General features: G+C 40.0%; 1 protein-coding gene across 2 annotated transcripts in view; it reads right to left on the bottom strand.

Moving 5' to 3' along the window:
* The window catches only part of FBXL4 (F-box and leucine rich repeat protein 4), a 79,699-nt gene extending 57,941 nt beyond the window's left edge, over positions 1-21,758 (bottom strand). The window contains exons 1-3 of one of the 2 annotated variants that reach the window (XM_060237490.1): positions 21,541-21,758; positions 9,414-9,556; positions 6,070-6,667 (exon numbers count right to left, since the gene is read on the bottom strand). In XM_060237490.1, coding sequence (XP_060093473.1) covers positions 6,070-6,560 — 491 coding nt within the window. In that variant the 5' untranslated portion in view covers positions 6,561-6,667; positions 9,414-9,556; positions 21,541-21,758. Of the gene's footprint in view, positions 1-6,069; positions 6,668-9,413; positions 9,585-21,540 lie in introns of both variants that reach the window. The other variant, XM_060237489.1, reaches the window with a different exon arrangement.
* Positions 21,759-24,362: the final 2,604 nt, after the last annotated feature.

Genomic DNA, 24,362 nt, shown 5'->3' on the forward strand with positions numbered 1-24,362 from the left:
GCAGCTTACCACCTCCTCTCGAGCGGACACGCTGTCTGAGTGAACCACCAAGAGTTTTCCTGCTCTCGGCCGTGCTGGACCTCGGTCGTCTGCACTACGCCCGCTGGTGCTGCGTGGGACCGCAAAGTTGGACTTGCCGCTCTCCCCCCCCCCACCTCAACAGGCTGAGGAAGGGCGACCTCGCTCTCCACGGCAGTCCCCAGTTGTGCCGCCTTTGTTGGGTAAAACCCAACGCTGGTGGTAAAATGCTCTGCCCACCGCCATTGCGGCTGAAGAACCAGGTGGCAGAGCCTTTCTCACAAGGAGACCTGGTTCTGTGGACCACTGTGCCCCGACGCATGACGAACATGTCCTGTCTCATAACAGGGCCGTTTGGACTGGAGAGTTTCCAACGGAACGGCCCTTCCCCCAGGCCGGATCAAACGATCAACGACCCTGTTTCCAGAGGAGGAGCCTACTCCTAACAGTTTCGGACCGTCCCACTACCAGGGACCACCGGAGAACAAGACTACAGCTACCACTTTCAACAGCTCCATGTCACTTAGAACATTTTCTGCCACTAGTTCCTCTAAATAGTACTCAGGGAGGCAGAACCCCAACGCACACCCCCACAGTAGATTTTCCGCATGTGCACAAAGCATAATGATGTCACCAAGCGGTGACATCATCACACCGGGAGCTCAGCACATCCCCTCTGCAGTGCTCAGTGGGCACTGCAGGAGAAGCCCCATTTTTTCTTGGCTTTAAGGGGTCGGGGGAGCTCCCCCGACTCCTTAAAGTCAAGAAAAAACACTGGACAGTTTCCCTCCATAGCGCTCACCAAGTTGGAAGAAATACAAAGAAAGCATCGTTAAGACCAATGAGTGCTAACGTTTTAAGCATGTTGTTAGTTCTTTTAAAATATATATTTATGTTTGTGATCTTTATAAAACGTATATCAATGCTACCTAATCACACACATGGCCTGGCCCAATATGGCTTGGCCCAACCATGTCTCATTTATGTCAGATCTGGCCCTCATAACAAATGAGTTCAACACCCCTGCCCTAAACAGTCTGAGATCATATCTATGAGACTGCCTCTCCTTATATACCCCTCAGAGAACACTACGCTCATCTAGTAACAATGTACTGGTAATCTCTGGCCCCAGAACAGTCTGGATGTCCTCAACCAAGACCAGGGCCTTTTCTGCCATGGCCCCAACCTAATGGAACTCCTTGTCTAGTAAGACTCAAGCCCTGTCAGACTTGGTCCAGTTCTGCAGATGTTCCACTGGGAGTATGGTTGAAGACAGTGGTGGCTAGAAAGACCATTTGGCCCCCTCATTGTTGCACTGCAAATCTCTCAGTACTGGGTGACCCTCAGTAATCTGCCCTGAAGGCTTGCTAGGATGCCATCTGATATGATAGACTGATTATTATGTTTTAACTGTAGGTTAGAGATTAAATAGTGATGCTGGTTTTATTGTATATTACCCAATTGTTGGAAGCACCCCTGAGCCCTGCTTGGTGCAGGAAGGAGCAAGATAAAAGTCAAATAAATAAATAAATAGTTACTAGCAAAACTCCGAAACGTAAGAACTATATCCAGATACATTTATTCGCCTCCAGTACTCAGTGCTGCAAACAGCAGCATGGCATACCCTTATTTATTTCATGAAGTGCAAAAAAACAGATTTATTCAAATGTGGATTGAGAATAACAAAAGTAGGGAAGATCCTATCTATCTAGCTCAATACTGAAAATGGAATATGCAAGAAAATAAATTTTGTGCCTCATATTCAAAAGCAGTATTTACTAAATCTTTGTTTTCCTTTAATGAATTCTTCACATAATTTGGATAATTTTTATCTGATATATTTTAGAATGAAACCATGTATAAAAGTCAAGCCAGATACTCAAAACAAGATACTCAAACCAAGGCCAAGATTTAAACATTTTAACTATATTCTATATCAGTAATTCTGACTTCAGATGCTAATACATGCACCCCAGTTTGTCATGTAATTGCTATCAGTTAAAGACAGCTGCAAGAATTTTAAACTACTTTTTAAGCTTCCTTTAAGCTCTGCATTGCACTTGCCTGAAACTGAAGTATGCAGTTCATGCCTGTCCAGTGTTTCATTGCAACCTTGAAGTATTTACTAGGGAGTAAGAAAACGAATTTAAAGAGACTTCCTTTTGAGAAATCATGGTTCAAATTATGTACTTAATATTTATTATTTCTTCATAACTTCGATCACAGTCTTGGGGCACAATAGAACCCCAAAAGTCATGGGAATTTTCTTTAAGGCTTAGCACTACCCTGTCTAATCAAGTCAAGGTTCTGGGTTCTCTCTGCTAATCTCTTGAAACTCATGAAAACACATAAATTGCCTCAGCCTTTCTGTAAAACAGAGGTGTATAATAAAAAGACATACACAGGCAAAGACATTGGGGGGGGGCATGATGCAAAGATGTTTTCTTGAATATTCTTCAAATAATGGCTGTGGCCCTGAATCAACATACCTTTAACCTGCCATAAAGCAAACCTTTGAGGCTGATCAAGATAGAGTAGGAGATGAGGGAGGTGACTAAAGAATATAATGTTGTGATACTGAATGATTTCAGATACCTTCACAGTACCTTCACAAAAGCTGTAGAAATGGGAATCCTAGACATCACAAGTGACCGTGCACTGAAACAGTTGGTCACAGAGTCAACTAGAGGGATTGTGATCTCAAACTTAGGTTCTCAGTGGGGGTCCATACCCGGTGCAAGACACAGATGTTACACAACTGAGAGCACTGGTTATAAAGCTACTAAGTTCAGCATTCTTGTCCATGAAAAGTTACTCCTAAAATCCAAAACAATAACCTGTAATGATTTCAAAAGAGAAATCATTACAAAAACGAAGGGACTATTCAGAAATAAGCTGTCATAAGCAGAGGACCAGGGAGGGCCTTCTATTGACTGCCACCACCCTGGTATCTGTCTGTTGGAAGGGCCCAGAGCACTCACCCACCCCATCTTCCTTTTTAACAAAACACCTTCTATTTGTAACCAAATAGTTGTGAGGACCAAGGCAGTATAACAAAAAGTTCATTACAAGTGCTCAAGTGAGTTGTAAAAAGAAGAAACAAGTGAGTTGTGAAAATTTTAGTGCAACAGTGAATATGAAAACAGTAAAGAAAACCAGTAAAGGTGGTAGAAAGTAAAAAGCAAAGCCATGATGCGACTAGCTACATGATCCCTTCCTCTAATGTTAACAGACTCACCACTCTCTGGGTGAGGGCACCCTTCTGCTGCAGCTTTTCCAGAGAGAACCCTCCTGACTGCAGCCTCTCCAGAGAGAACCACCTGAATCTTTAGCCAGGCCTATTTATTCTTTCTTCCCAGGTTCCACCCCTCTGTCTCCACTGGACAAGGTGCCAAGGCTGTGAGAAGAGCGCCCAGGCTTGTTGACAGGCGTTTGTGACAGTTTGGTGGTAGGCATTGTGATTGGAGGGTCTTTCTTCCTGCCTGCATGCTGGGAGCTTTGAAAACAGGAAGAAAGTGCTGCTCAATCGGTGCAGTGGATGCTGCTTGTTTTGAGCGACATGGCAGAGAGATTGGCGGCAATTCTACAGTAGCAATGCTGCACTAGTTCAGAGCGGCGGTGAGAAGCGGAAAGCAAAGGGGGCAGATTGGAGGCCTTCCAATGGAGGAGCCATACAGATAGAAGGGGGTTTGAATGGAGTGGTCTTCCCCTCCCCCCCCACCGCGTCCCACTGTGGCTACAGGTCTGAGTATAAGTCAATAATTAGACATTCAAAAAGGATGCAAGGAGTGATTTGCTAAAACCATCAAGATAAACAATAAACATTTCACTGTGGAAAGTATGGTGTGTGTACCCACACCACAGCCACTATTTTCAGGAACAGTGTTTGAAGAACTGAGCTAAACTGAAGTGATGAGAAATGAACTTTTAGACCTACTGGGAAAATCATAAACTAATGACACCCCAGGTCCCGATGGTAAACATTTGAAGGTTCTTAGTGAACTCCAGTGTGAGACTGTTGATCTACTAACCAGCAGGGTGTTTTTTGGGTAGAAAAAGTCCAGCCGGAACTCATTTTCATATTAGGCCACACCCCCGATATCACCAGTTTTACGCAGTAACTCATTTGCATATTAAGCCACACCCTCTTACACTAAGCCAGCCAGAACTACATTTCTGTGCATTCCTGCTCCAAAAAAGCCCTGCTACCCAGTGTATGTAACTTCTCAATAAAATTAGCCACTGTACCAGAAGACTGGAGAGTAGTAAATTTTATATAGATCTTTAGAAAGGGGTCCAGAAGAGAACAGGAAAGTACAGACCAGTTAGCCTAACATATGTTCCAGGCAACCTAGCAGTAACTGCAATCACAGATAGATTGATTAAACACATACAGGAACAAAGACCGCTTAGGGGAAACAAACATGGCTTCTGCAAAGGGAAATCCATATTCGGCTACCAATATAGCTGAATGACAAAAAAGCTGATTTCATTCTTTTATTTGAGTGCTTTCAGCTATACCAAACCCCCTGGCAATTTAAACCTAACAGCTGAGAAGCGGGAACAAAATGGAGGAGTTAAATGGCTTCCTCCCAGGGGAAGGCAATCTGCCCAGCAGGTTGCCAGCCCACTAACTGGCTTCCCTGGGAGGGAGCCTTTAAAGCCCCCTGTTTCCCTTCTCTTCCTGATGCATACCCACTGTCATTGCAGAATGACTCAGAGAGGGAAGGGAGAGTATTTAAACTTTAAATACCTTCCCTCCCCCGCCCCACCCCGAGTAATGCCACAGCAGCAGCACATGAGTAAAGCGAAATTATTTAAAGGAACTACTACCTTCCCATCACTCCCTCACATGTGCCACTACCACAGCAACATTCAGGGAGGTAAGGAAAGGTATGGAGCTGAATAAATTCAGCAACACTGATTATTTCCCTAATTCCAAAATTCATAACAATATTGGGATCCAGGAATATTGGTATATACTGTTATTTTTAAGGTTTGGTATACCAAATATCAAATAAATACAATTTTTTTGTGCACACCCCTAGTCTCAAAAATGACATTGCAGAACCAGAAAATATACAGAAGAGGGAAACTAGGATGATTAAGAGGTTGTAACACCTTTCCTATGAGGAAAGGCTGAAGAGTCTGTGATGTTTCAGTTTAGAAAAGAGATGACTAAGGTGGACATGATAGAAGCTTTAAATGACGCATGATGTGAAGAGAGTGGATAGAGGATACTTTTTCTCCTTCTCCCAAAATACTAGAACTTGTGCTCATCCAATTAAGTTGATGGGCAGTAGAATCAGAACATAATAAAGGAAATACTTCTTTATTCAACAAGTGATTAAAAACTGGACTTTGCTGACAAAGGATGTGGTGACAGACACAGGCATAGGCAGAATCATGGAGGATAGTTCTGTCAGTACCTGCTAGTCATGGTGACTAAAGGGAACCTCCACATCCAGAGGCAATAAAGCTCTGAAAATCCTTTCCAGGAGGCAGCATCATGGGAAGGTCTCAGCTTCTATGCCTTGTTGTTGTCCCTCCACAATAACTATTTGTCCACTGAGCGAGAAAGGATGCTAGACTAGATGAAACACTGGTCTGATCCAGCAGGCTTCTTCTTATATTCTAATGTTGCTAGTGGGTAAGATAAACACATGATTTAGGCTAGTTAGCCACTCCATTAATAAGTATTAAGGAGTCCTAAGATTATGTGTTTGGCTCTCTCTCCATTCCCTTTGCAGGCTGCTTGGTAATCAGACTTGTATTCTCCCAGAATACCAAAATTTGTTATTACAGCTGAATCATAAACTATGACTTGAATTTTTTACATGTGAATCAGGATTCCAAAGTAGAATTAAACCTTTTGACTAAAAATTATTACAGAAGTGCCAAAACTATGATTAAGACCAAATATTTATAACTAAGAGGAAATATATATCTGCATTTTGGTAAAATCATGCAACTATCTGAATAGATGAACTTCTATAAAACAGTTTAAGACACCATGAAAAAGAAAACAAAAGAAATTATCTGAAGTATTACCTTACATCAGCAGGCAGATTTTGGGAATAAGGATTTGCAGAACATGCCAAAATCCTAACGACAGAACCAGGGTGGTAAGTTTCCAGAACATGTACTGCTGTAGGATAAACTGGTTCCTCAAAAGCAAGCTCTACGTAGTCTTGACTATGGAAGTTAGGTGGTGTTCTCGTAAAAGGTAGTCGGGCACTAGGACACAAGTCCCACCAATTTCCATAAGTTCTAAATACAGCAGTTTGTGTAAAATCACCAGAGCTAGGGTACACGTTAGGAACTCCAGCCAAATTCCACATGGTGTATGACATACTGTTTTCACTACCATAATGGGAACTAAAATCCAATACTTCTTTGGCATATTGGACTAATTCAACATTAATAGGTAAGGGCCTGCTTGATTCAATGGCTCTCCGATTGTTTATCAGTTCTCCTCTTGTAGCTGTCCTGGCTCGGCGCCGAAGATATATATAGTAAAACATGCTCAGAACCGTTAACATGGGAAATGCTGGTGACGTCCAGATATGTATTGTAAAGTTGTTAATGGTCAGCTATCCTCTAGAGACATGCATTAACACTTTGTGAGATGGTTTAAAAAAACAGGCACCTGAATAAAAACAAAATTTAAAAACATGGTCAATAAAGAAAACAATGTGAGAAACAAAGGTTTTTTTTCTTGCTGCAATTAGTTAGCTTTAAGTTGACATTGTAACTGATAAATATATGTATAAACAGGGTTTATTTTGTAGCAGGAACTTATTTGCATATTAGGCTACACGCCCCTGATATAGCCAATCCTCCAAGAGTTTACAGTAGGCCCTGTAAGAAGACCCCTGTAAGCTCCAGGAGGATTGGCTACATCAGAGGGGTGTAGCCTAATATGCAAAGGAGTTCCTGCTTCAAAAAAAGCCTTGTGTGTGTGTGTGTGTGTGTATATATATATATATATATATATATATATATATATATATATATGCATATATTTCATATATATATGAAACAGTACTAAAATTTATATCAAAGTACAGAATTTAAAAGGCTTTCAGATAGAGTAGCCACCACTTACCTGTCTCTCTGTGTGGGTAACTGTGAAAACTATTTAATTAATTTCAGTAACATAATCTTAAATGTTTGATTCAAAACACTCCAGCACCTTTTGCAAGAAGTCAAGAACAATTGAAGAACACAAATGAAATATTGGAAAACAATACTAGAAAAGGAATCTTTGCTACAGACATTAGGAAGCTAATTATGCAGATAACATATTACATACTGTCCTGCAATCTGACACCTCATCCACTATATGGACTTGCAAATCAATGCAAGTTAAACGCTTAGTTAAATTTGTGTGGATCAGATGTTCTGAAGTGCATATATTTCCCAACATTGGTAACATAAAGAGGCAGTACAACTCTCCCAGTCCCACCTACCTCACAAAGTGCCAGTTGTGGAAAGAAGAAGGGAAGGCAATTGTAAGCCACTTTGAAACCCCTTAGGGTAGAGAAAGGAAAGGAAAGGTCCCCTGTGCAAGCACCAGTTGTTTCCTACTCTGGGGTGACGTTGCTTTCACAACATTTTCACGGCAGACGCCTTCCCCAGTCTCTTACACTTTCCCCCCAGCAAGCTGGATACTCATTTTACCGACCTCGGAAGGATGGAAGGCTGAGTCAACCTTGAGCCGGCTACCTAAATCCAGCTCGTGAGCAGAGGTCGTGAGCAGAGAGTTCAGACCACAGTACTGCAGTACTGCTGCTTTACCACTCTGCGCCACGGGGCATAAAAAAAGCAGGGTATAAAAACCAACTCTTCTTCTTGTAGCTAATACTACCCAGCTTGAAACATTTGTATTTAACTGCAGATTGGGGTTGCCAGGTCCAACTCAAAAAATATCTAGGGACTTTGGGGGTGAACCAGGAGACTTTGGGAGTGGAGCCAGAAGCAAGGTTGTGACAAGCATGACTGAACTCCAAAGGACCATGCGCCTTTAAAATGTCTTCCCTCTATTTGGAAATAATGAAGGATAGGGGCACCTTCTTTTGGGGCTCACAGAATTGGACCTCCTAGTCCAGTATTTTTGAAACTTGGGGTCTGTTTTGAGGAGAGGCATTGAATGCTATGCTGAAAATTTGGTGCCTCTACCTTAAAAAACAGGACCCCAGACCCTCCTCCCTTTCTGAAGCAGGGGGGGTCTCCAAACCAGGGGATCCCCTGCCCCCACCCAGGGATTGCCAACCCTACTGCAGAAACAGCTATCATACAGTAGAAAGCAAATTCATTGACCTTTATTGGACCATTTGCTGATATGAACAGAATTAGCAGAAATCATGAAACATTCTTTCTGGACACATTTAATCAATTTCTGAATAATTACTATTTTACAATAAGGACTATCCAAAAGTCTGGTGGGAACATTTTCTGGGGAAATTGGGCAGTGAAAGGGGCAAAAAATATACACGAATATTTTTCTAAAGCTCACACTTTTTACCTGGGTTTTGTAAATGCATTCGGCACTAATCAGCGACTGTTTAAAACACAAACATTATTACTCTCTTTTGTTCCTGAAAAAAGTCAAGGCACATAGACAATAGGATCTAGCTATATGCCATCAGGACTTTTTTTGAGCAGGAATGCAGTGCCGGCTGGCTTGGTGTAAGGGTTAGTAGCCTAATAATGCAAATGAATTCCTGCTGGGCTTTTCCTACAAAAAAAACTCCTGTGCAAAACAATGGTGATGTCAGGGGCATGGCCTAATACCCAAATGAGCTCTTGCTGGACTTTTTCTTTTTCAAAAGCCCTGTGTGCCAACATCACTAAGATCAAATGATCTAATGCAAACAAGTAAAGGAAGCCTTACTTTGCATTATCTTCCATTTGAAGCAGCTTCATTTACTCTCAGGAATAGCAAAATGTAAACAACTCCAACTGGCTTTGCAGCAGCATCCATTTGGGGAAAATTAGAAGAGACCAACAATTTGAAAGATTACAAATGCAGCCAATTACTGGTATGCAAAGAGGATGTTAGAGTGCTGCCACTAGCACACCATTTGGGATATAGGACTGCTGCCACTCTTACTGCCATAAAAATATTACTGGGGCTCAAAAGAAGCTGGTTGTTCTGTTTTTGAAGGCAGAGAACCAATGCTATAGAATATCACTGTTGGGGAAGTGGAGAATGAGGTGGGTGGATACCATTTGCAGGATGTAAACTTTTTTCCCCCCTGAAACCATTCATTACCACCAGCTCAGCCCTAATCCAAACATTAAAAGAAAACAAGCAAAAGTTGCTTATCTGCCACAAAGCCTTTGCACTGTCAGTTACAGTTTAACTGCTAACAAGGTTTCAGGGCACTTACCCCAATAGGAAAATCAATGGACTCAAAAATAATATTCAACTGAATCCACCAAATTTGAGTTGACTTCCATATATCCAACTGGCACAGATGGTATTCAAGCTTAAGTAAAGGTGTTGTGAACACAAATCCAGGAAGGCAGTCCCCTGGAGGGAAAAAATCTTTACAGTTCATCTGTAAAACAATGATTGTTGAGTTAATCTAAAATATACATTCAAAAAGATACATTCATGGAGGATAAGTCTATCAACACAGTTCACCTGTTTACAAATATTTGTGTCAAAATGAAACTCTTTACCATTACAGTTTAAAGATAATATCTATAATATTGCCAAGGATTTTCACAAAGGTCATGAAAGTAGTTTTTATCAGCATATCTGCCCATAACCATTCAGATTGTTACACTGTAAAAGATCACCTCTCAATAGCTCAAAAACTCGAGTACTATGTGGGTATAAGGTTATTCTAAGATGATTAAAAGGCTTGATATAACAGTCATGGTAATACGTTCTGCCCTAAAGAATTAGGACATGTCCACAAGAGGCAAATGTAGTGTCTGCTCACTGTGACTTTCCACATGTTCAAACACAAGCTTTATGAAAGTAGGCTTGATCAAACTGTCTAACCACAGGAATGTTGTTTTACTATGCTTAGCCAACCTATCCAAATGTGAGAGCAAGGTGCCAAAGTCATTTAGATATCATTTAAGCTGAAAGCATTTCATTTACAACTCTGCATAATACTGTAGGCTAATTTCTTTCTAATGACAGTTGCAAAGATACATCTCTGAAAGCACTTTTAAGACTTCTAAGCCTGAGAATCATTAACACTCATTAATTGTAAAGGATGTGAACATGCGTAATCCTGCAAAAGCATCTACAAGTTTGGAAATACAACTAAAGATCTCAAAGCATTTCTAAAGTTATGTATTACAACTTCTGAGTTGCAGTTATACATATTCACCATTAAGTAAAATAATTTCATAATAGTACTCGTCCATAATATATATTCTTTGCAAGGGAGTTAAACATAAGCCTGATGAGATTCCAACATCAAAACATAGAAGTCATGAAAGAGTATATAATCTTGAAACAGTGTATTAGTATGTTTGTATACATAGTAAATTGTATAATATATAAATAGTGTGGGTATGTATATATACACACATATAAAACTATTATTTTATTGTTATTGGGTTCAGGGCAGGAGATGGGGGCTTTATGTGGTAACATTTTCTTGATAATAAGATAAAACTGTAAGAATTGTTTTCAATCTAACACAAAAATACTCAAAAGCAATGCTTACAAAAGTTTGCACTCCAGAATTATAATATGGATGTACTTCACCATTGCCCAGAAATATAACCATACTATTATCATAACCAGTGGGAGGAATGAATTTTGTTGTTTCAAACAATTTCATTCGTAACATATGGTAATAAATTTCAATTTCTTACTTCATTAATAATTACTTTTTAAAAAATCTATCCCATATATTACTTTCTACTCACCCCTCCCCCCGTTACTTGACCCCCGCCGGTGTTATATACTTAAAATCTTAATATTAAAGGTACCCTTAATTAAAAAGAACCAAAATTAATATCCTCCTCCCTCTGTACTTAGTAATTATCAAAAATTGTCCAATGTCCTTTTATTTTCCACTCTTTTTCTACGTATCTTCTGAACTTTTTCCACTCCATCTTAAATACTTCTAAATCATAGTCTCTTAAGGTCCTTGTTAACTTGTCCATTTCACTCCATGTCATAACTTTTACAAGCCAATCCCATTTCTCTGGTATTTTTTCTTGCTTCCACAACTGCACATACAATGTCCTAGCAGCTGAGAGCAAGTACCAAATTAAAGTTCTATCTTCTTTTGGAAATGTTTCCATTTGTAATCCCAACAGAAGAGTCTCTGCAACTTTGTTAAATTCGTATCCCAAGATCTTAGAAATCTCTTGTTGAATCATCTGCCAGTACTTTTTCGCTCTTTCACAAGTCCACCACATATGGTAGAAAGAACCTTCATGTTTTTTACATTTCCAACATCTATCTGGCATCTTATTGTTCATCTCTGCCAACTTTTTAGGAGTCATATACCATCTGTACATCATCTTAAAACAGTTCTTTAATACTCTGACATGTTGAGAGTTTCATAGAGTTCTTCCACAAATATTCCCATGTGTCCATCTGTATTTCTTTATTTACATTAATTGCCCACTTAATCATTTGAGATTTCACTACTTCATCTTCCGTAGACCATTTTAAAAGTAACTTATAGATTTTCAAAATTAATTTTTCATTATCTCCAAGCAGAACTTTTTCCATTTCTGTTTGTTCTCGTCTTATTCCTTCAGTTTTAACATCACTTTCCACCAAACTTTTTATTTGTTGCATTTGAAACCAATCATACTTATTATTGAACTCTTCAGCAGTTTTCAATTCTATTGTACCACTTTGTATTTTTAATAATTGATTATATGACATCCCTTTTTCCTCTCCTGTCTCAGCTGTTATTCTTATTACTTCTGCTGGCACTATACATAGTGGTTCTCTCTCATCGCTATATTTCTTCATCCAAATATTTAGTAGATTATTTCTTATATAATGGTGAGAAAAAAAACCATCCGACTTTTTCTTTCCATAGTACATATAAGCGTGCCAGCCAATAACCAGTGGGAGGAATGATTTTTAAAAATTTAACACATGTTAAAATATCTCTTTAAAACATAATTTCTATTCTGAGAAACTATGTGGCAAAACTGACATATATGTTAGGTTTCCATCCCTTTTACTAATTAAGCCGAATTTTTAGTCAAATAAAAAATAGTACATTGAACATTTACAAAATTATTTTAAATTTTTCATTATCATATTGCTTTAATAATCCTAGAATAACCTTGAGAAAGATATTTCTGAATAAACTTGTTAAAAATACCCCCAAATTAATCTTCTTATCTATGCTCTTAATTGTTTATTTTCAGTTAATGAGCAACAGCAGTATCCTGTTGATCTGCAAAATAGATGACTACATACCTCTCAAAATAGATGCTGTGGATATCTGTGCAACAGACATTACTATTTTATCACAGTACATGCCATATACTGGATTTGAATGTGTTTGTGTTTCTAAGCCAAAAAGTTACACTCTTCTAGGTCCACTGATATGGGCTAATTAAAGTGCAACTGTACTTTTAAAAAGGTAATCTCCTGTGCAAGCACCAGTCATTTCCTACTCTGGGGTGATGCTGCTTTCACATTTTCATGGCAGACTTTTTATGGGGTGCTGTGCTATTGCCTTCCCCAGTCATTTACACTTTACCCCAGCAAGATGGGTACTCATTTTACCAACCTTGGAAGGATGGAAGGCTGGAAGGCTGAGTCAACCATGAATTGGCTACCTGAACCCAGCTTCCACTGGGATCAAACTCAGGTCATGAGAAGATTGGACTGCAGTACTGCAGCATACCTCTCTGTGCCACGGGGCTCTTGTAACTGTACTTAGATGCACACTAGTAGAAAGGATACACAGAAATGGAAATATGATATTCTCTTTTAGACTGCCCAGTTTCCCCACCATGTATGTTTTTCCATGAGGGAGGAATGTTGAGGGCGTGGAGCATAATTTTTTATCAGATTTATTGGATCTTCTTCACATTTTGTTCAGACACCAAATAAAGCTCCATCAGTAAAAACAGCCCAAATCATCATCCAACAGGTCTGACTAAATTCTCAAGCCATCAGGGGCTTTGCCATGCCCCCAGCAGCCCACATTAACTCCTGGAGAAGCCCATGATTTTGAGTAGCGGGTGGCTTGTGCCTTTTGACTGGACCGGCCAGCCCAGGAGAGCCCCAGGTGAACAAGGCCTGCTTGCCCGGGGCTCTCATTTCTTGTATTGGGTTGCTTTTGGCTGGGGGGGGGGGCAGTGGCATATGCTAATGAACTAAGCTAATGAGTTCCACCACTAATTTTTTTACAAAATGACCCCTGAATAGGCTACTTTTTGTAGAGTGTCAAAACTTTGTGAAATACCTTTTCTCAAATCCCATTGCCATGGCTAATGCTCATCCAGGCCCCTCTTCTATTTCTAAAATGAAATGTCAAGAGAACCCTGGATGCCAGTACCTATGGTGTCAGGAACTGCCAGGTGCTTGATTGTATCATATTCAGACTATCATTAGAAAATTATTACTAATCTGCAGTAATTTTACTGGCAATTCATTTACAGTTTTTCAAACTGGCTTTGAAAATGCAAAGCAGGAAAAAAGTAATAATTAACAGCATCCTATCCAAAACTAGTTTTTCCTGGGAAGGTGTAAATCCTGTAATATCCCCCTGTTGCAGATTTGGGGCAGGGAGACAGACTCAGAAAAAGTAGGTTCCATAAGTAAGGTTACCAAATGATTTCACCAAGATCTTTTTTTGTAGAAAAAGCCCAGCAGGAACTCATTTCCATACTGGGCCACACACCCTGACATCACCATTATTTCACATAGGGCCTTTTTGTAGAAAAAGCCCAACAGGGATTCATTTGCATATTAGACCACACCCCCTGACACCAAGCCAGCCGGAACGGCGTTCCTGTGTGTTCCTGCTTTAAAAAAGCCCTGATTTCACCACTAATTACATGTTACTTTTTTGTCGTGTCCTTACTGGGTCCTGACTATCAGACATGTGTTGCAAGTCCTGTACTTGGAACTCAATGCCTAGGCACAAAGGGGCCTGTGACAAAGCAACCGCTTTAATAACCTTCCTTCTACAAGGATCACCTTGTCTGTTTGCTTCAGTCATCAAAATTTTACCTCAAAAAATGTGCAGAGTGGTAAAGCTGCAGTACTGCAGTTGGAGCCCTCTGCTCACAACCTGAGTTCGATCCCAGCGAAAGCTGGCTCAGGTAGCTGGCTCGAGGTTGACTCAGCCTTCCATCCTTCCAAGGTCGGTAAAATGAGTACCCAGCTTACTGGGGGGAAAGTGTAGATGACTGGGGAAGGCAATGGCAAACTACCCTGTAAAAAGTCTGCCGTGAAAACGTTGTGAAAGCAATGTCACCCCAAAGACAAAAATGACTGGTGCTTGCACAGGGGACTCCCTTTACCTTTTTTATAGATTTAAATAATATTTGGTTTATTTGAATAAACTGCCTGGAAAGGGAATAGATGTTTACAAAAAATCTGCGATTTGGAATAAATAGACAACATGTCAAATCTAAAGACAGAACTGTATCTGAGGTTGCTGACTTCCCAAGAGACAGTTTTCCACTTAAAATTGTTGTTTTCACTAAAGCTACTACAGATATTCTGAGGCTTGTTCTTAGAGATTGCTTATTTTGGTTTTCCTGTTAAACATAATATGTTATAATCATACAGTCTTGAGTGTACTCAACTTTGTCCCTTTGGTTAAGACTAAGGTCTTTCCACTAGACCCCTTTCCTCTGGCAAGACTGTTATTATCTTCTCCATAAGATAAATAACCTGTGCCTTTGGCACTTTGAGAGCCTTTCAATGACACCTCAAACCCTTTGCAATATCCTCATCTTCCAACTGACAGTCTTTTCACCCACTGGGCAGTAAGCTTAATACTGAAGAACTAAAATTCCTTCTCAAGATGTGTTGCTTCATTTTACACACAGAGAGACTGTTTTAACTCCTGGAACAGTCTCCTCCCAAGACTATCCTTTTTCCAAAGCCACACCACACTGGCTCTGAAACAGGCTCTGCTTTTTAACTCTTGTCAGAATAGAGAGTCTCTCAAAACTACCACTCTCTTCTCCAGCTACTCTTCAACTGCTTCAATTCTCTCCTTAAGTGCTTAGCTGTCCCTCTGCTTTTTGACAGTTAGCAGAACAGTTAGAATAAGTTCCCTCAATCAGAGTGAGTTCCTTTAGCCATCTCACTCCTCTCATTCATGCAGCATTGCTTCTAACCCTGTGATAGCCTACTATCTGTAACAGGAACAAGTGGGTTGGGGCTGTGGACTTAAGCCCTACCCCCAGGCATTACCCAGACCTGGGGGAGACTATTTTCCTCACTGATTAAAATACTTGTACTGATCAGCTGCACATAAGTTTTCCCAGTGGAGAAAATAGAACACACCCCTCCTCCTGGCCATTTCAGGTTAGGAGCAATATACCCTCTAAACCAAGGGTGTTGAACTCATTTGTTATGAGGGCCGGATTTGACATAAATGAGACATTGTTGGGCCGAGCCATGTGTATCATAAAATGTAATGCCAGGTAGCGGACATATAAACTTTATAAAGGGCACAGACACACAATTAAAGAATTTTTTTTCATTGACATTCATTACAGATATCTCATGGTCAATGCTTTGAGGCTAAGACCCAGAGGAACATGAAGCAGCTGGACACTGTGAGCTTTTGTACAGAAGTTGCTTCACGTACTAGTCAAGAACATGTGAAGGCACCATGGCAAAGACTGAGGGCTATGTGCTTGTCTACAAAACTATAATTTTCCCCAGAAAAATGACTACAACTAAAAAAAAATACAACTTCCCCCCAAAAAACAACTACAAGAACAGAGAGACAGCCATGTACAGTGGTCAGTGTCAGTCTACTATCTGGGAAGCCTAAATTTAAGACCCCCAATCAAAGGAAAACGTGAAAAAAAAATAAGGAAAATTTGCTGGGTAAACCTGGGGTGGAACACACTCTCAGCCTAATGCTGATATTTCTCTTCTAAATAGTTCACATGCTTACCTATTGAGAAAGACTGGAGGGCATGAATACAGTGAAAAAAAGGAGGGCAACCCAGTTACAAGCCCAACAAAACTCTCTCTCCCTCTCTCTGTAGCAAGGCAAAAAGCTCATACCTTCATTAAAACGTTGCTAGTCTTCGTAGCTCTCCTGATGGTGGGGACTGGGCAAAGGAAGCTCTCGCTCTTTCTTTCCTTCCTCAGGGCAGGAGGAGGGGGAGGAGCCTCAGCCATTCATTAGAAGGAAGAAAGGCTTGTCTTAGTAGCTCTGTAGTGATTAACTGAGCCTGGAAAACTTAATCAACCAGCAGAGCTATAGAGCCAAGCTCCCTCGTTGGCTGAGGTTGCTCCTCCTCCCTTTGGGAAAAGGGTGGGGGAGAGGGAAAGACTGCTTTGATGCTTTGGCTTATCCAGGGAGAAACACAAAATGGCAACCAAAAAAAGCAGGCAAGGGAAAATGAAGCAGATGACAGCCAGTTGCTAGAGGGCCTGATTGGAACCCTCTGCGGGCCTGATCCAGCCCGCAGGCCATATGTCTGACACCTCTGCTCTAAACTGTGGAGTCTTGTGAGCAAAATTAAACTTTGCCGCCTACAGGCATTAAAGTTGTGAGCTACTACATACATTAGTTTGCTCTGGGGTAGGTTTTCCTGAGCTAAGACAAAAATGTGTGAGTTGGAAGCTAAAAATCTGTTAGCTAGTTCACACTAACTCAGCATAGAGGGAACACTGGTTAGGGGAATGATTCATATAGTGGCTTAAGTTCTACCTCCCAATGCACCATGGTCCCAATACAAATCAGCCCCCTCATGTCCATGAATTATTCCAAGATCAGAACTTGCAATGCCAATCTGATTGCCAAGGCAACCCTAATTTATAGATGGATTTTGAAAGCTGTTTCGCTAGACTAGCTCCATCTAACAGAACAAAAAAAGTGGAGGGCCGCAAAGGGGCATCTTTTCCCCGCCTGTATACCTTCCAACACTACTTCCTATTTCTATCTTTCTGGCAGCCTCCATAGGCTGTCCCCTTTTCTCGCATCCTTTTCTCCTTCCTGTCCCCCAGTCAGCTTAACATCTTTTATCTACCCTCATCTTCAGCTATATTTGACTCCATTTATATTCTGCCATTCTCCCTAATGGGGACCCAGAGCAGCCTGGATCATTCTCCTGACTGCCATTTTATCGTCATAACAACCATGAGGCAGGTTAGGTTACCCAGTGAACTTACATGGCACAGTGGGTCTCAAACCTGGGTCTCCCATATCCTAGTCTGAGACTCCAACCACTACACCACTCTTTTTTTTTGCGCAGTGGCTGCTGTTAAACAGTAAGGCGCTGCAGGTTGTGCCAGTTGTTGCTACCATGCCTGGCCTCAGTGAGTCCAGCCTCAGAGGCCAAAACAAAGGGTCCTGCTCCCCTGCCTTTTACTGACAGAAAGCAAGGCTTAAAGGCTGGCAATATTACTGTGGTTTGCTTAGCAACCCCAACAATGTCCACTGAAAAGGGTATTGATTTCTTAAAAATACTGCTTCTTGGAACATCCCCCCCCCCAACTTTTTATTATATTTTTAAAATTTCAGATTTTTCTGCATACCTGGGGTTTCCCCTCAAGTCTGTACAAATGCAACTGATCTATTCATGGCCCCAACGTCCAGATTGAAATATTCACAGAAAAGGCCATGCTGAAAATCAGATGTTTATGTTTAATTCGATTTATTTAGATAAATGGATAATATACAAAACCCACCATTTTTCTGTGGAAGTTATCTTTACCAATAGAGAACGAACACCTCAGTTCAAAAGCAAGCTAAATAAAGCACAATCATTCAAAGGCCTTATCCATCCCACAGACCAAGAACATTTCACAAACCCTGTTCATTGAAAAGTATTGCTAAATCTTAAGGAAAAGCCAAGTTCAAAGGAATCAATGAATAATCAGATGTTTTTTGTTGTCATAATCTACTTCTCAATTAATGATAACTTTATTTACTGCTAAAATGTGTATTGCCTTTTTTGGGGGGGGGCTGGTCTTTCTTTGATAAACTGATTATAAGAACTTGGTCAACTACTGATGTCTAAATAAACAGAAAAAAATGAACTGTCTGACAAATCTGAAAAAAACAAATTGATTTTATTAACTATTACTAAATTCATACTATTTTAGCCAGTCACAATAGCCTCCCAGGGTTTTTTTCACAACAACCCAAAATACATTTCTTTCTTCCATTTCTGCACATTAGTTCCTCACGTGTGCACTAACTTCTTACTCACACAACCTCCAGCCTTTTATCATCTCTATCCTCTTTATACCATACAAAGTAACTGCTGAAATTATCTTCATCTGACTGCTTTAATATCATTGCCCTCTTTACTTCCTTCCACAGGCATGTTCTCATTCCTTCCATTCAATCTGAACTTCTCACCCTATCTCATAGGAGGGTTTGCACAACTACAGCTTCCCCAAAAATCTATTTAGTAGTAGATTTCTCTCTCTCTCTCTCTCTCACACACACACACACACACTAATCTCTTCCTTTTAATAAAGAAGCTGTATATTATTAGAAGGATGTGCAAGAATGAAGTCTCAATAAAGAAAACACATATTAAAATTATGAGGATCCAAGTTTAGACTTATTAAAATGTAACTAGAAGGTCTTTTAAAACAAGTATTGAAAAAAATTACTGTCAACTTTATGTCCAGTGCGAAAAACAAGTGCTGCATAGCAGCTGAAACATGCAATAATAATCCTTATAAAATTGATAAGCAGTTTGCAAAAAAAGATGTTCCATTTGTGTTCTTCCAACTTATTTACATTTAAAATAAAATTTATATCCCACCCTTCCACTTAAAAACAGTCATTAATTAAACTATAAACAATATTTAAACTAAAAATTAAAATAATTAACAACATAACATTAAACTGACCAGCAACAAGCAGGATGGCTGCTGCTGCCGCCGCCACCACCACCACCACCACCACCACCAAAACAAAAACAAAACAAAAAAACTAAGAACCAACCAAAAGCTCAATGTCCTGAAAAACTGCAACAAATCATTAACCCTCCAAAACACACAGTGCTTTTAAAAGCCAATGAAAGAATAAATCCCCAAAGAAAACTCAGCATAAAGTAATTCATTACCAAGGGATAGGAATCAGACTAGTATTCTAGCAATGCAAGATAGTAGAGTCATTCTGCTTTACAAAACTCAGGGTAACCAAAATCTTAAATGAGCACTGGTCCCTTAGAAAGTGTTAGGTGGTTGGTAAGTAATATTACTTGGGAACTGTACTAAAACCAGTTACAGCAAGGGAACATGAGAGAGCCTCATGATGTCTCCCTAATGCACTCTCAAGATCACTTAATGCAAACAGAGTTACTAGTACCTGGTCTGTTATTTTAATTATAGTTCCTTTGCATTTTAATAGGCCATTCCTTAGGGTATATATAAAATTACAACTGTAGATTTAATTATCCAACTGCAAATTATTACTCATATGTTTAAACAACCATTTTGTTCTCAAAATCAGGGTGGTTAAATAGTGATAAAAACTTGGCTTTTAAAAATATATTTTCAAACCTAATGGCATCAATGATTGTGAGTAACCAGAAAGAGGATTAGGTAAATGTTAATCATCCCAAACTAATGAAATCATAATTTATTATTCCAAGCCAATACAATTTTATTAAATATTATTGTTACACATATATGATAGGAGAGTCCAATTTGCATTAGGACAGTTTACTTGTGTCAGGATTTGTAAACCATCACAAATGGTAATCAAATAAAATAATCCAGAATACAAAAGTGATGAGTGGAAGAAGAAATGTAATCTTTGTAGAAAGCTACTGAATTGGGAGTAGGGTGTCCAAATTAAATACAATTGGCCTCCCTTGCCAAAGTATGGCCCATTTGAAATGTTAAGTGTATTGATATGTTCTTGATTTTTGGTTCCAGTTGGAAATAGTATTAATGTGAATGGAAGTGTCACCTGCTTCACCATCAGATGATGTTGTTTTATGTTATGTTTTTATGGATTTTAATTGTCTGATTCTGTTGTTATCCAACCTAAGCCTGCTTGCAAGGTAGGGCGGAACATAAATCTTCTAAAATAAATCAATAAATGCTTAACCATTAGCAAGGAGAAGGCAAGACAGATGGGATTTACAAGTTTCCCCCACATCAGAAAACACAGCCTATCAAACACTATAAACATTACATAAAGGAACATCATAATCAGTCTTTTAAATACCTTACTACTAAATAATGTTCAGTAAAGGCATAGTGTAAGATCTGCAACTCAGAGCCCCTCCTTCTGATTTCTAACTACAATCAATAGGACCAGAGGGAGGGCAGGGACTCCCTAACCTAGAGACAATGTTAATGGAATTTTAATTGTCATCTATATAATCTTTTGATTACTGAGAGGTACTTTGGAAGCCATTTTTTTTTGCCGGAAAGCAAAATAATTAGAGAAGTGGTGTGGTGTAGCGGACCAGTACAGGGGAGCCTTGAGTTCAAATCCCCATACAGCAATAAAGGTCACTGTGCAACCCTGGGGCAATCACTCAACCTAAACTACCTCGCAGGGCTGTTCTGGGAAATGGGAGGAAGAGAGAACCAGTTGTATTTAGGATGGCATATGACTAATTTAGCTTTATTTATTGGCTGTCCTGATTCAGATTTCAAACGATTGTCATATTTGTTTTGCAATCAGTTTTATTTGTATTGTGAGCATCTTGAGTGCCACAAGGTACAAAGGCAGCTAATATCAGTTTTAAAAGAAGTGAAATAAATAAATATAACCATGGCCAGACAGAACCCTGAGCTTTCTGAAGGATGGGAAGATGTGACAGATAATGAACAATACAACTTTTGGGAGAAGAAGCGTGCGGGAAGGAAGCTCGCCTTCAACGGGACATCAGGATTACCAGGCATTTAAGTATGCTTCATCAAGGACCACAAGACTTTGGCGGGAGGCAGGGTCAGATAGGCAGCTCTCCAGCCGAGCAGGAGGAGCAGTCCAACGGTTCAGGGCTGCTCTAGACTTTGGAGTGGGCTGAATCCCGTTATTCCCATACTTGCAGGGCAAGTGACCCCCCTCATAGCAAGAATGCATAGTGTTGGGCGTGCAGGCCCTACTGTGTAGCTGTCATCAACAGGCACCCAGAATTTTTTGAGGGAGAGGCTCCCGACATGCAAAGGCGTTGACAAGAACGGTTGCAATGTCAGAGCAGGACAGCGCACGCGCCCGTACGCACGCGCATATATATATACACACACACACACACACACACACACACACAAACACTGAAGTTCCTGTCAGGAGCAAACGGAATATGGCAGTTAGTCTCGCGCGCGCACGACCCTTCCTCCCGCCTTTCTTCCCCACTGCTGGCTAAGAGAAGTCACTGTACCCGGGCGGAGCACGCTGGGGCCTCGCGCTGACATCAAACCGCACGTGCTAAATCAATTCAAAGCGCCGCCACGACGTGCACCGGGCTGCGGCACCCAACATAGCAAAAGGAGAGAGAGAGAGAGAGAAAGGGTGGGGGTGGAGAAACAACGGAACACAGTCGCTGGGACACGAAGTGGGCGGACAGCGTACGAAAGAGGGCGAAAATAGTTCAATCCAACGCCTCCCGGAGTAAGAGGTGGAGCTTATAACGTCAACTGTGCGTGAGGTCGCTGTAGGAGTGAGGCGGTGCTTGGGAGAGGGCGCTAAATTGTGGACAGGAAGGAGGTTTGGGGGAAAGAGAGTGCCGGACTCAGCATCTGAAAACATGTGAAATATGAGACAGAACGTCGTTGAGCCATAGCAAAATCCAGAAACAGAAATCGTGCAACGTAGAGAAGTGGAAGGCTTGCTTGTGCGTTGCATTCCCTCGGCTTTAATAACGTTTGTTTTAAACCGGGCAGATTACTACATGGCTTTTTTGTACTGCTCCTGGACAAACCCTATCAAGAGAGCAAGTAAAATGTAAAGTTCCTTATCGAGCTTTCCTTACAGTTTTATAAACTTACAAAACTCTAACCCTAACAAATACAAACCATTCAAAACAAAGTGTGACTGTTAAGTATATTTAAAATCTCTTGCCAAAAATTAAGAAACGGTTTAGAGGCTGACAAAAATGTAGACTTTGGTTGCTTACTATGCGTTAGACAAACCACCTTGGTAAGCCTTAATAATAGAGCAATTTGCTGTACTATAATATAATTTTAATGTTTAGATTTTCAGCCTGTTCCCAATGTTTTGCTGTTAACATTTTAGTAGTTCATGTTAAGTTCAGCACCATATGTGAATACTCTTTTTTCACATCATTCATTAGAACAAGAGAAGCCATGTGGATTAGGCCAATGGCCCTTCCAGTCCAACACTATGCCACACAATGGCCAAAAAACCCAGGTGCAATCAGTGAGGCCAGGACTCTAGAAGCCCTCCCACTATTGCTCCACCAAACACCAAGAATACAGAGCATCACTATCCCAGACAGAGAATTGCATGAGATTTCTGCAGTAAATGTCAAATCAAAAGGTTTGCAACTTACACACAAACATCTGAATGGCATATTCAAGATTGCTACAGCACAGACGTCTCAAGATTTTGATACAATATTTTAGAGCAAGAGGCTATCAGTTATTAGAGACTGTTAAATAAAATATTGCAAAAGTCTTTTAAGCATATTTTACATTTTTAAAAAATCTTTGTGTCTGTCTGCATCCTTTATAAAAGTTTATATCTCTACTACCTAACATATTTTATGACACACATGGCCCAGCCCGACAAGGTCTCATTTATGTCAGATCCAACCCTCATTACAAATGAGTTTGACACCCCTGAACTATACAGAAGCTATGAAAGGGAATTCCTTTGAAGAAGAATCTTTTGAAGAAGAACCTGCCACGTGAGAAAGTGAAATGAAAGCTGAACTGGGAGCAAACGGGAAGAACAAACCACCAGTAGTAGATGCAATATCAATAGAGCTAATTTAAGCCACAGAAATGGATTCCATCAATATCTTTAACAAGAATATGCCAGCAATTGGAGGGGGGGGGGCAATGGCCTACAGTCTAGAAATGCTTGATCTTCATTCCAGTTTGAAAAAAAAGGACATTGCAAGGACTGTAGCAATTATTGGGCCATTAAAAATTCCTATGTGAATAAAGTTATGCTCAAAATCTTATAACAAAGATTGTTACCATATATGGAACAAGGAATGCCAGATGTTCAACCTGGATTTATCAAACGAAGAGGCACTAAAGATCATACTGTAAATTTCATAAGAAATTCAGCTTTTTGTTTAATAGATTACAGCACAGCTTTTGACTGCAGATCATGAAAGGCTATGGTTGGTTTTTAAAGAAATAGATGTGCCACAACATCTGATTGTTTTTATGTGAAACCTGTGCTCCAAGACAGACAGGCTACTGTTAGAACAGAATATAGAAAAACAGAATGGTTTCCAGTTGGCAAAGTGTCAGATAAAGATCTATTTCATCTCCCTATGTCTTCAATCTATATGCAGAACATATCATAAGGAAAGCTGGATTCGATTTAGATAAAGGAATGAAAAATGGTGGATGGTACATCAACAGTTTGAGATTTGCAGATAACAACACATTACCAACAGAAACTAGTTAGGACTTTAAATGACTCCTGATGAAGGTTAAAGCAGAAAGTGCCAAAACAGGATTACAGCTAAACATCAAGACAAAAGTAATAATTACTTGGAAATAATGCAACTTTAAGGTTGAAGATGAAATCAGAATTCTTAAAGATTTTCCATTCCTTGACTCCATCATCAACCAAAAGAGAGACAGCAATCAAGAAATCAGAAAGCTACTGAGACTAGGTAGGGCAGCTGTGAAGGAGCTAGAAAAGATTCTTAAGTGTAAGGATGTATTGTTGGCAGCAAAGATCAAGTTAATTCATGTCATAGTTTTCTCCATTACTATGTATAGCAGTGAAAGTTGGAAAATGAAGAAAACTGACAGGAAGAAAGTTAATTCATTTGAAATGTGCTGTTGGAGAAGAGTTGTACAGATATCGTGGATTGACTAAAAGACAAATAAATGAGTTCTAGATCAAATCAAACCTGAACTCCCCCTTGAAGTTAAAATGACTAAACTATTGTTGTATTTCAGTCACATGAGAAAAGAAGAGTCCCTGGAAAAGACAATATTGCTAGGAAAAGTTAAAGGGAGCAGGAAAAGAGATAGATCCAACATGAGATGGACT

The sequence above is a fragment of the Heteronotia binoei genome, chromosome 1 (genome assembly GCF_032191835.1).
Source record: "Heteronotia binoei isolate CCM8104 ecotype False Entrance Well chromosome 1, APGP_CSIRO_Hbin_v1, whole genome shotgun sequence".
In the NCBI taxonomy this organism is placed as follows: Eukaryota; Metazoa; Chordata; class Lepidosauria; order Squamata; family Gekkonidae; genus Heteronotia; species Heteronotia binoei.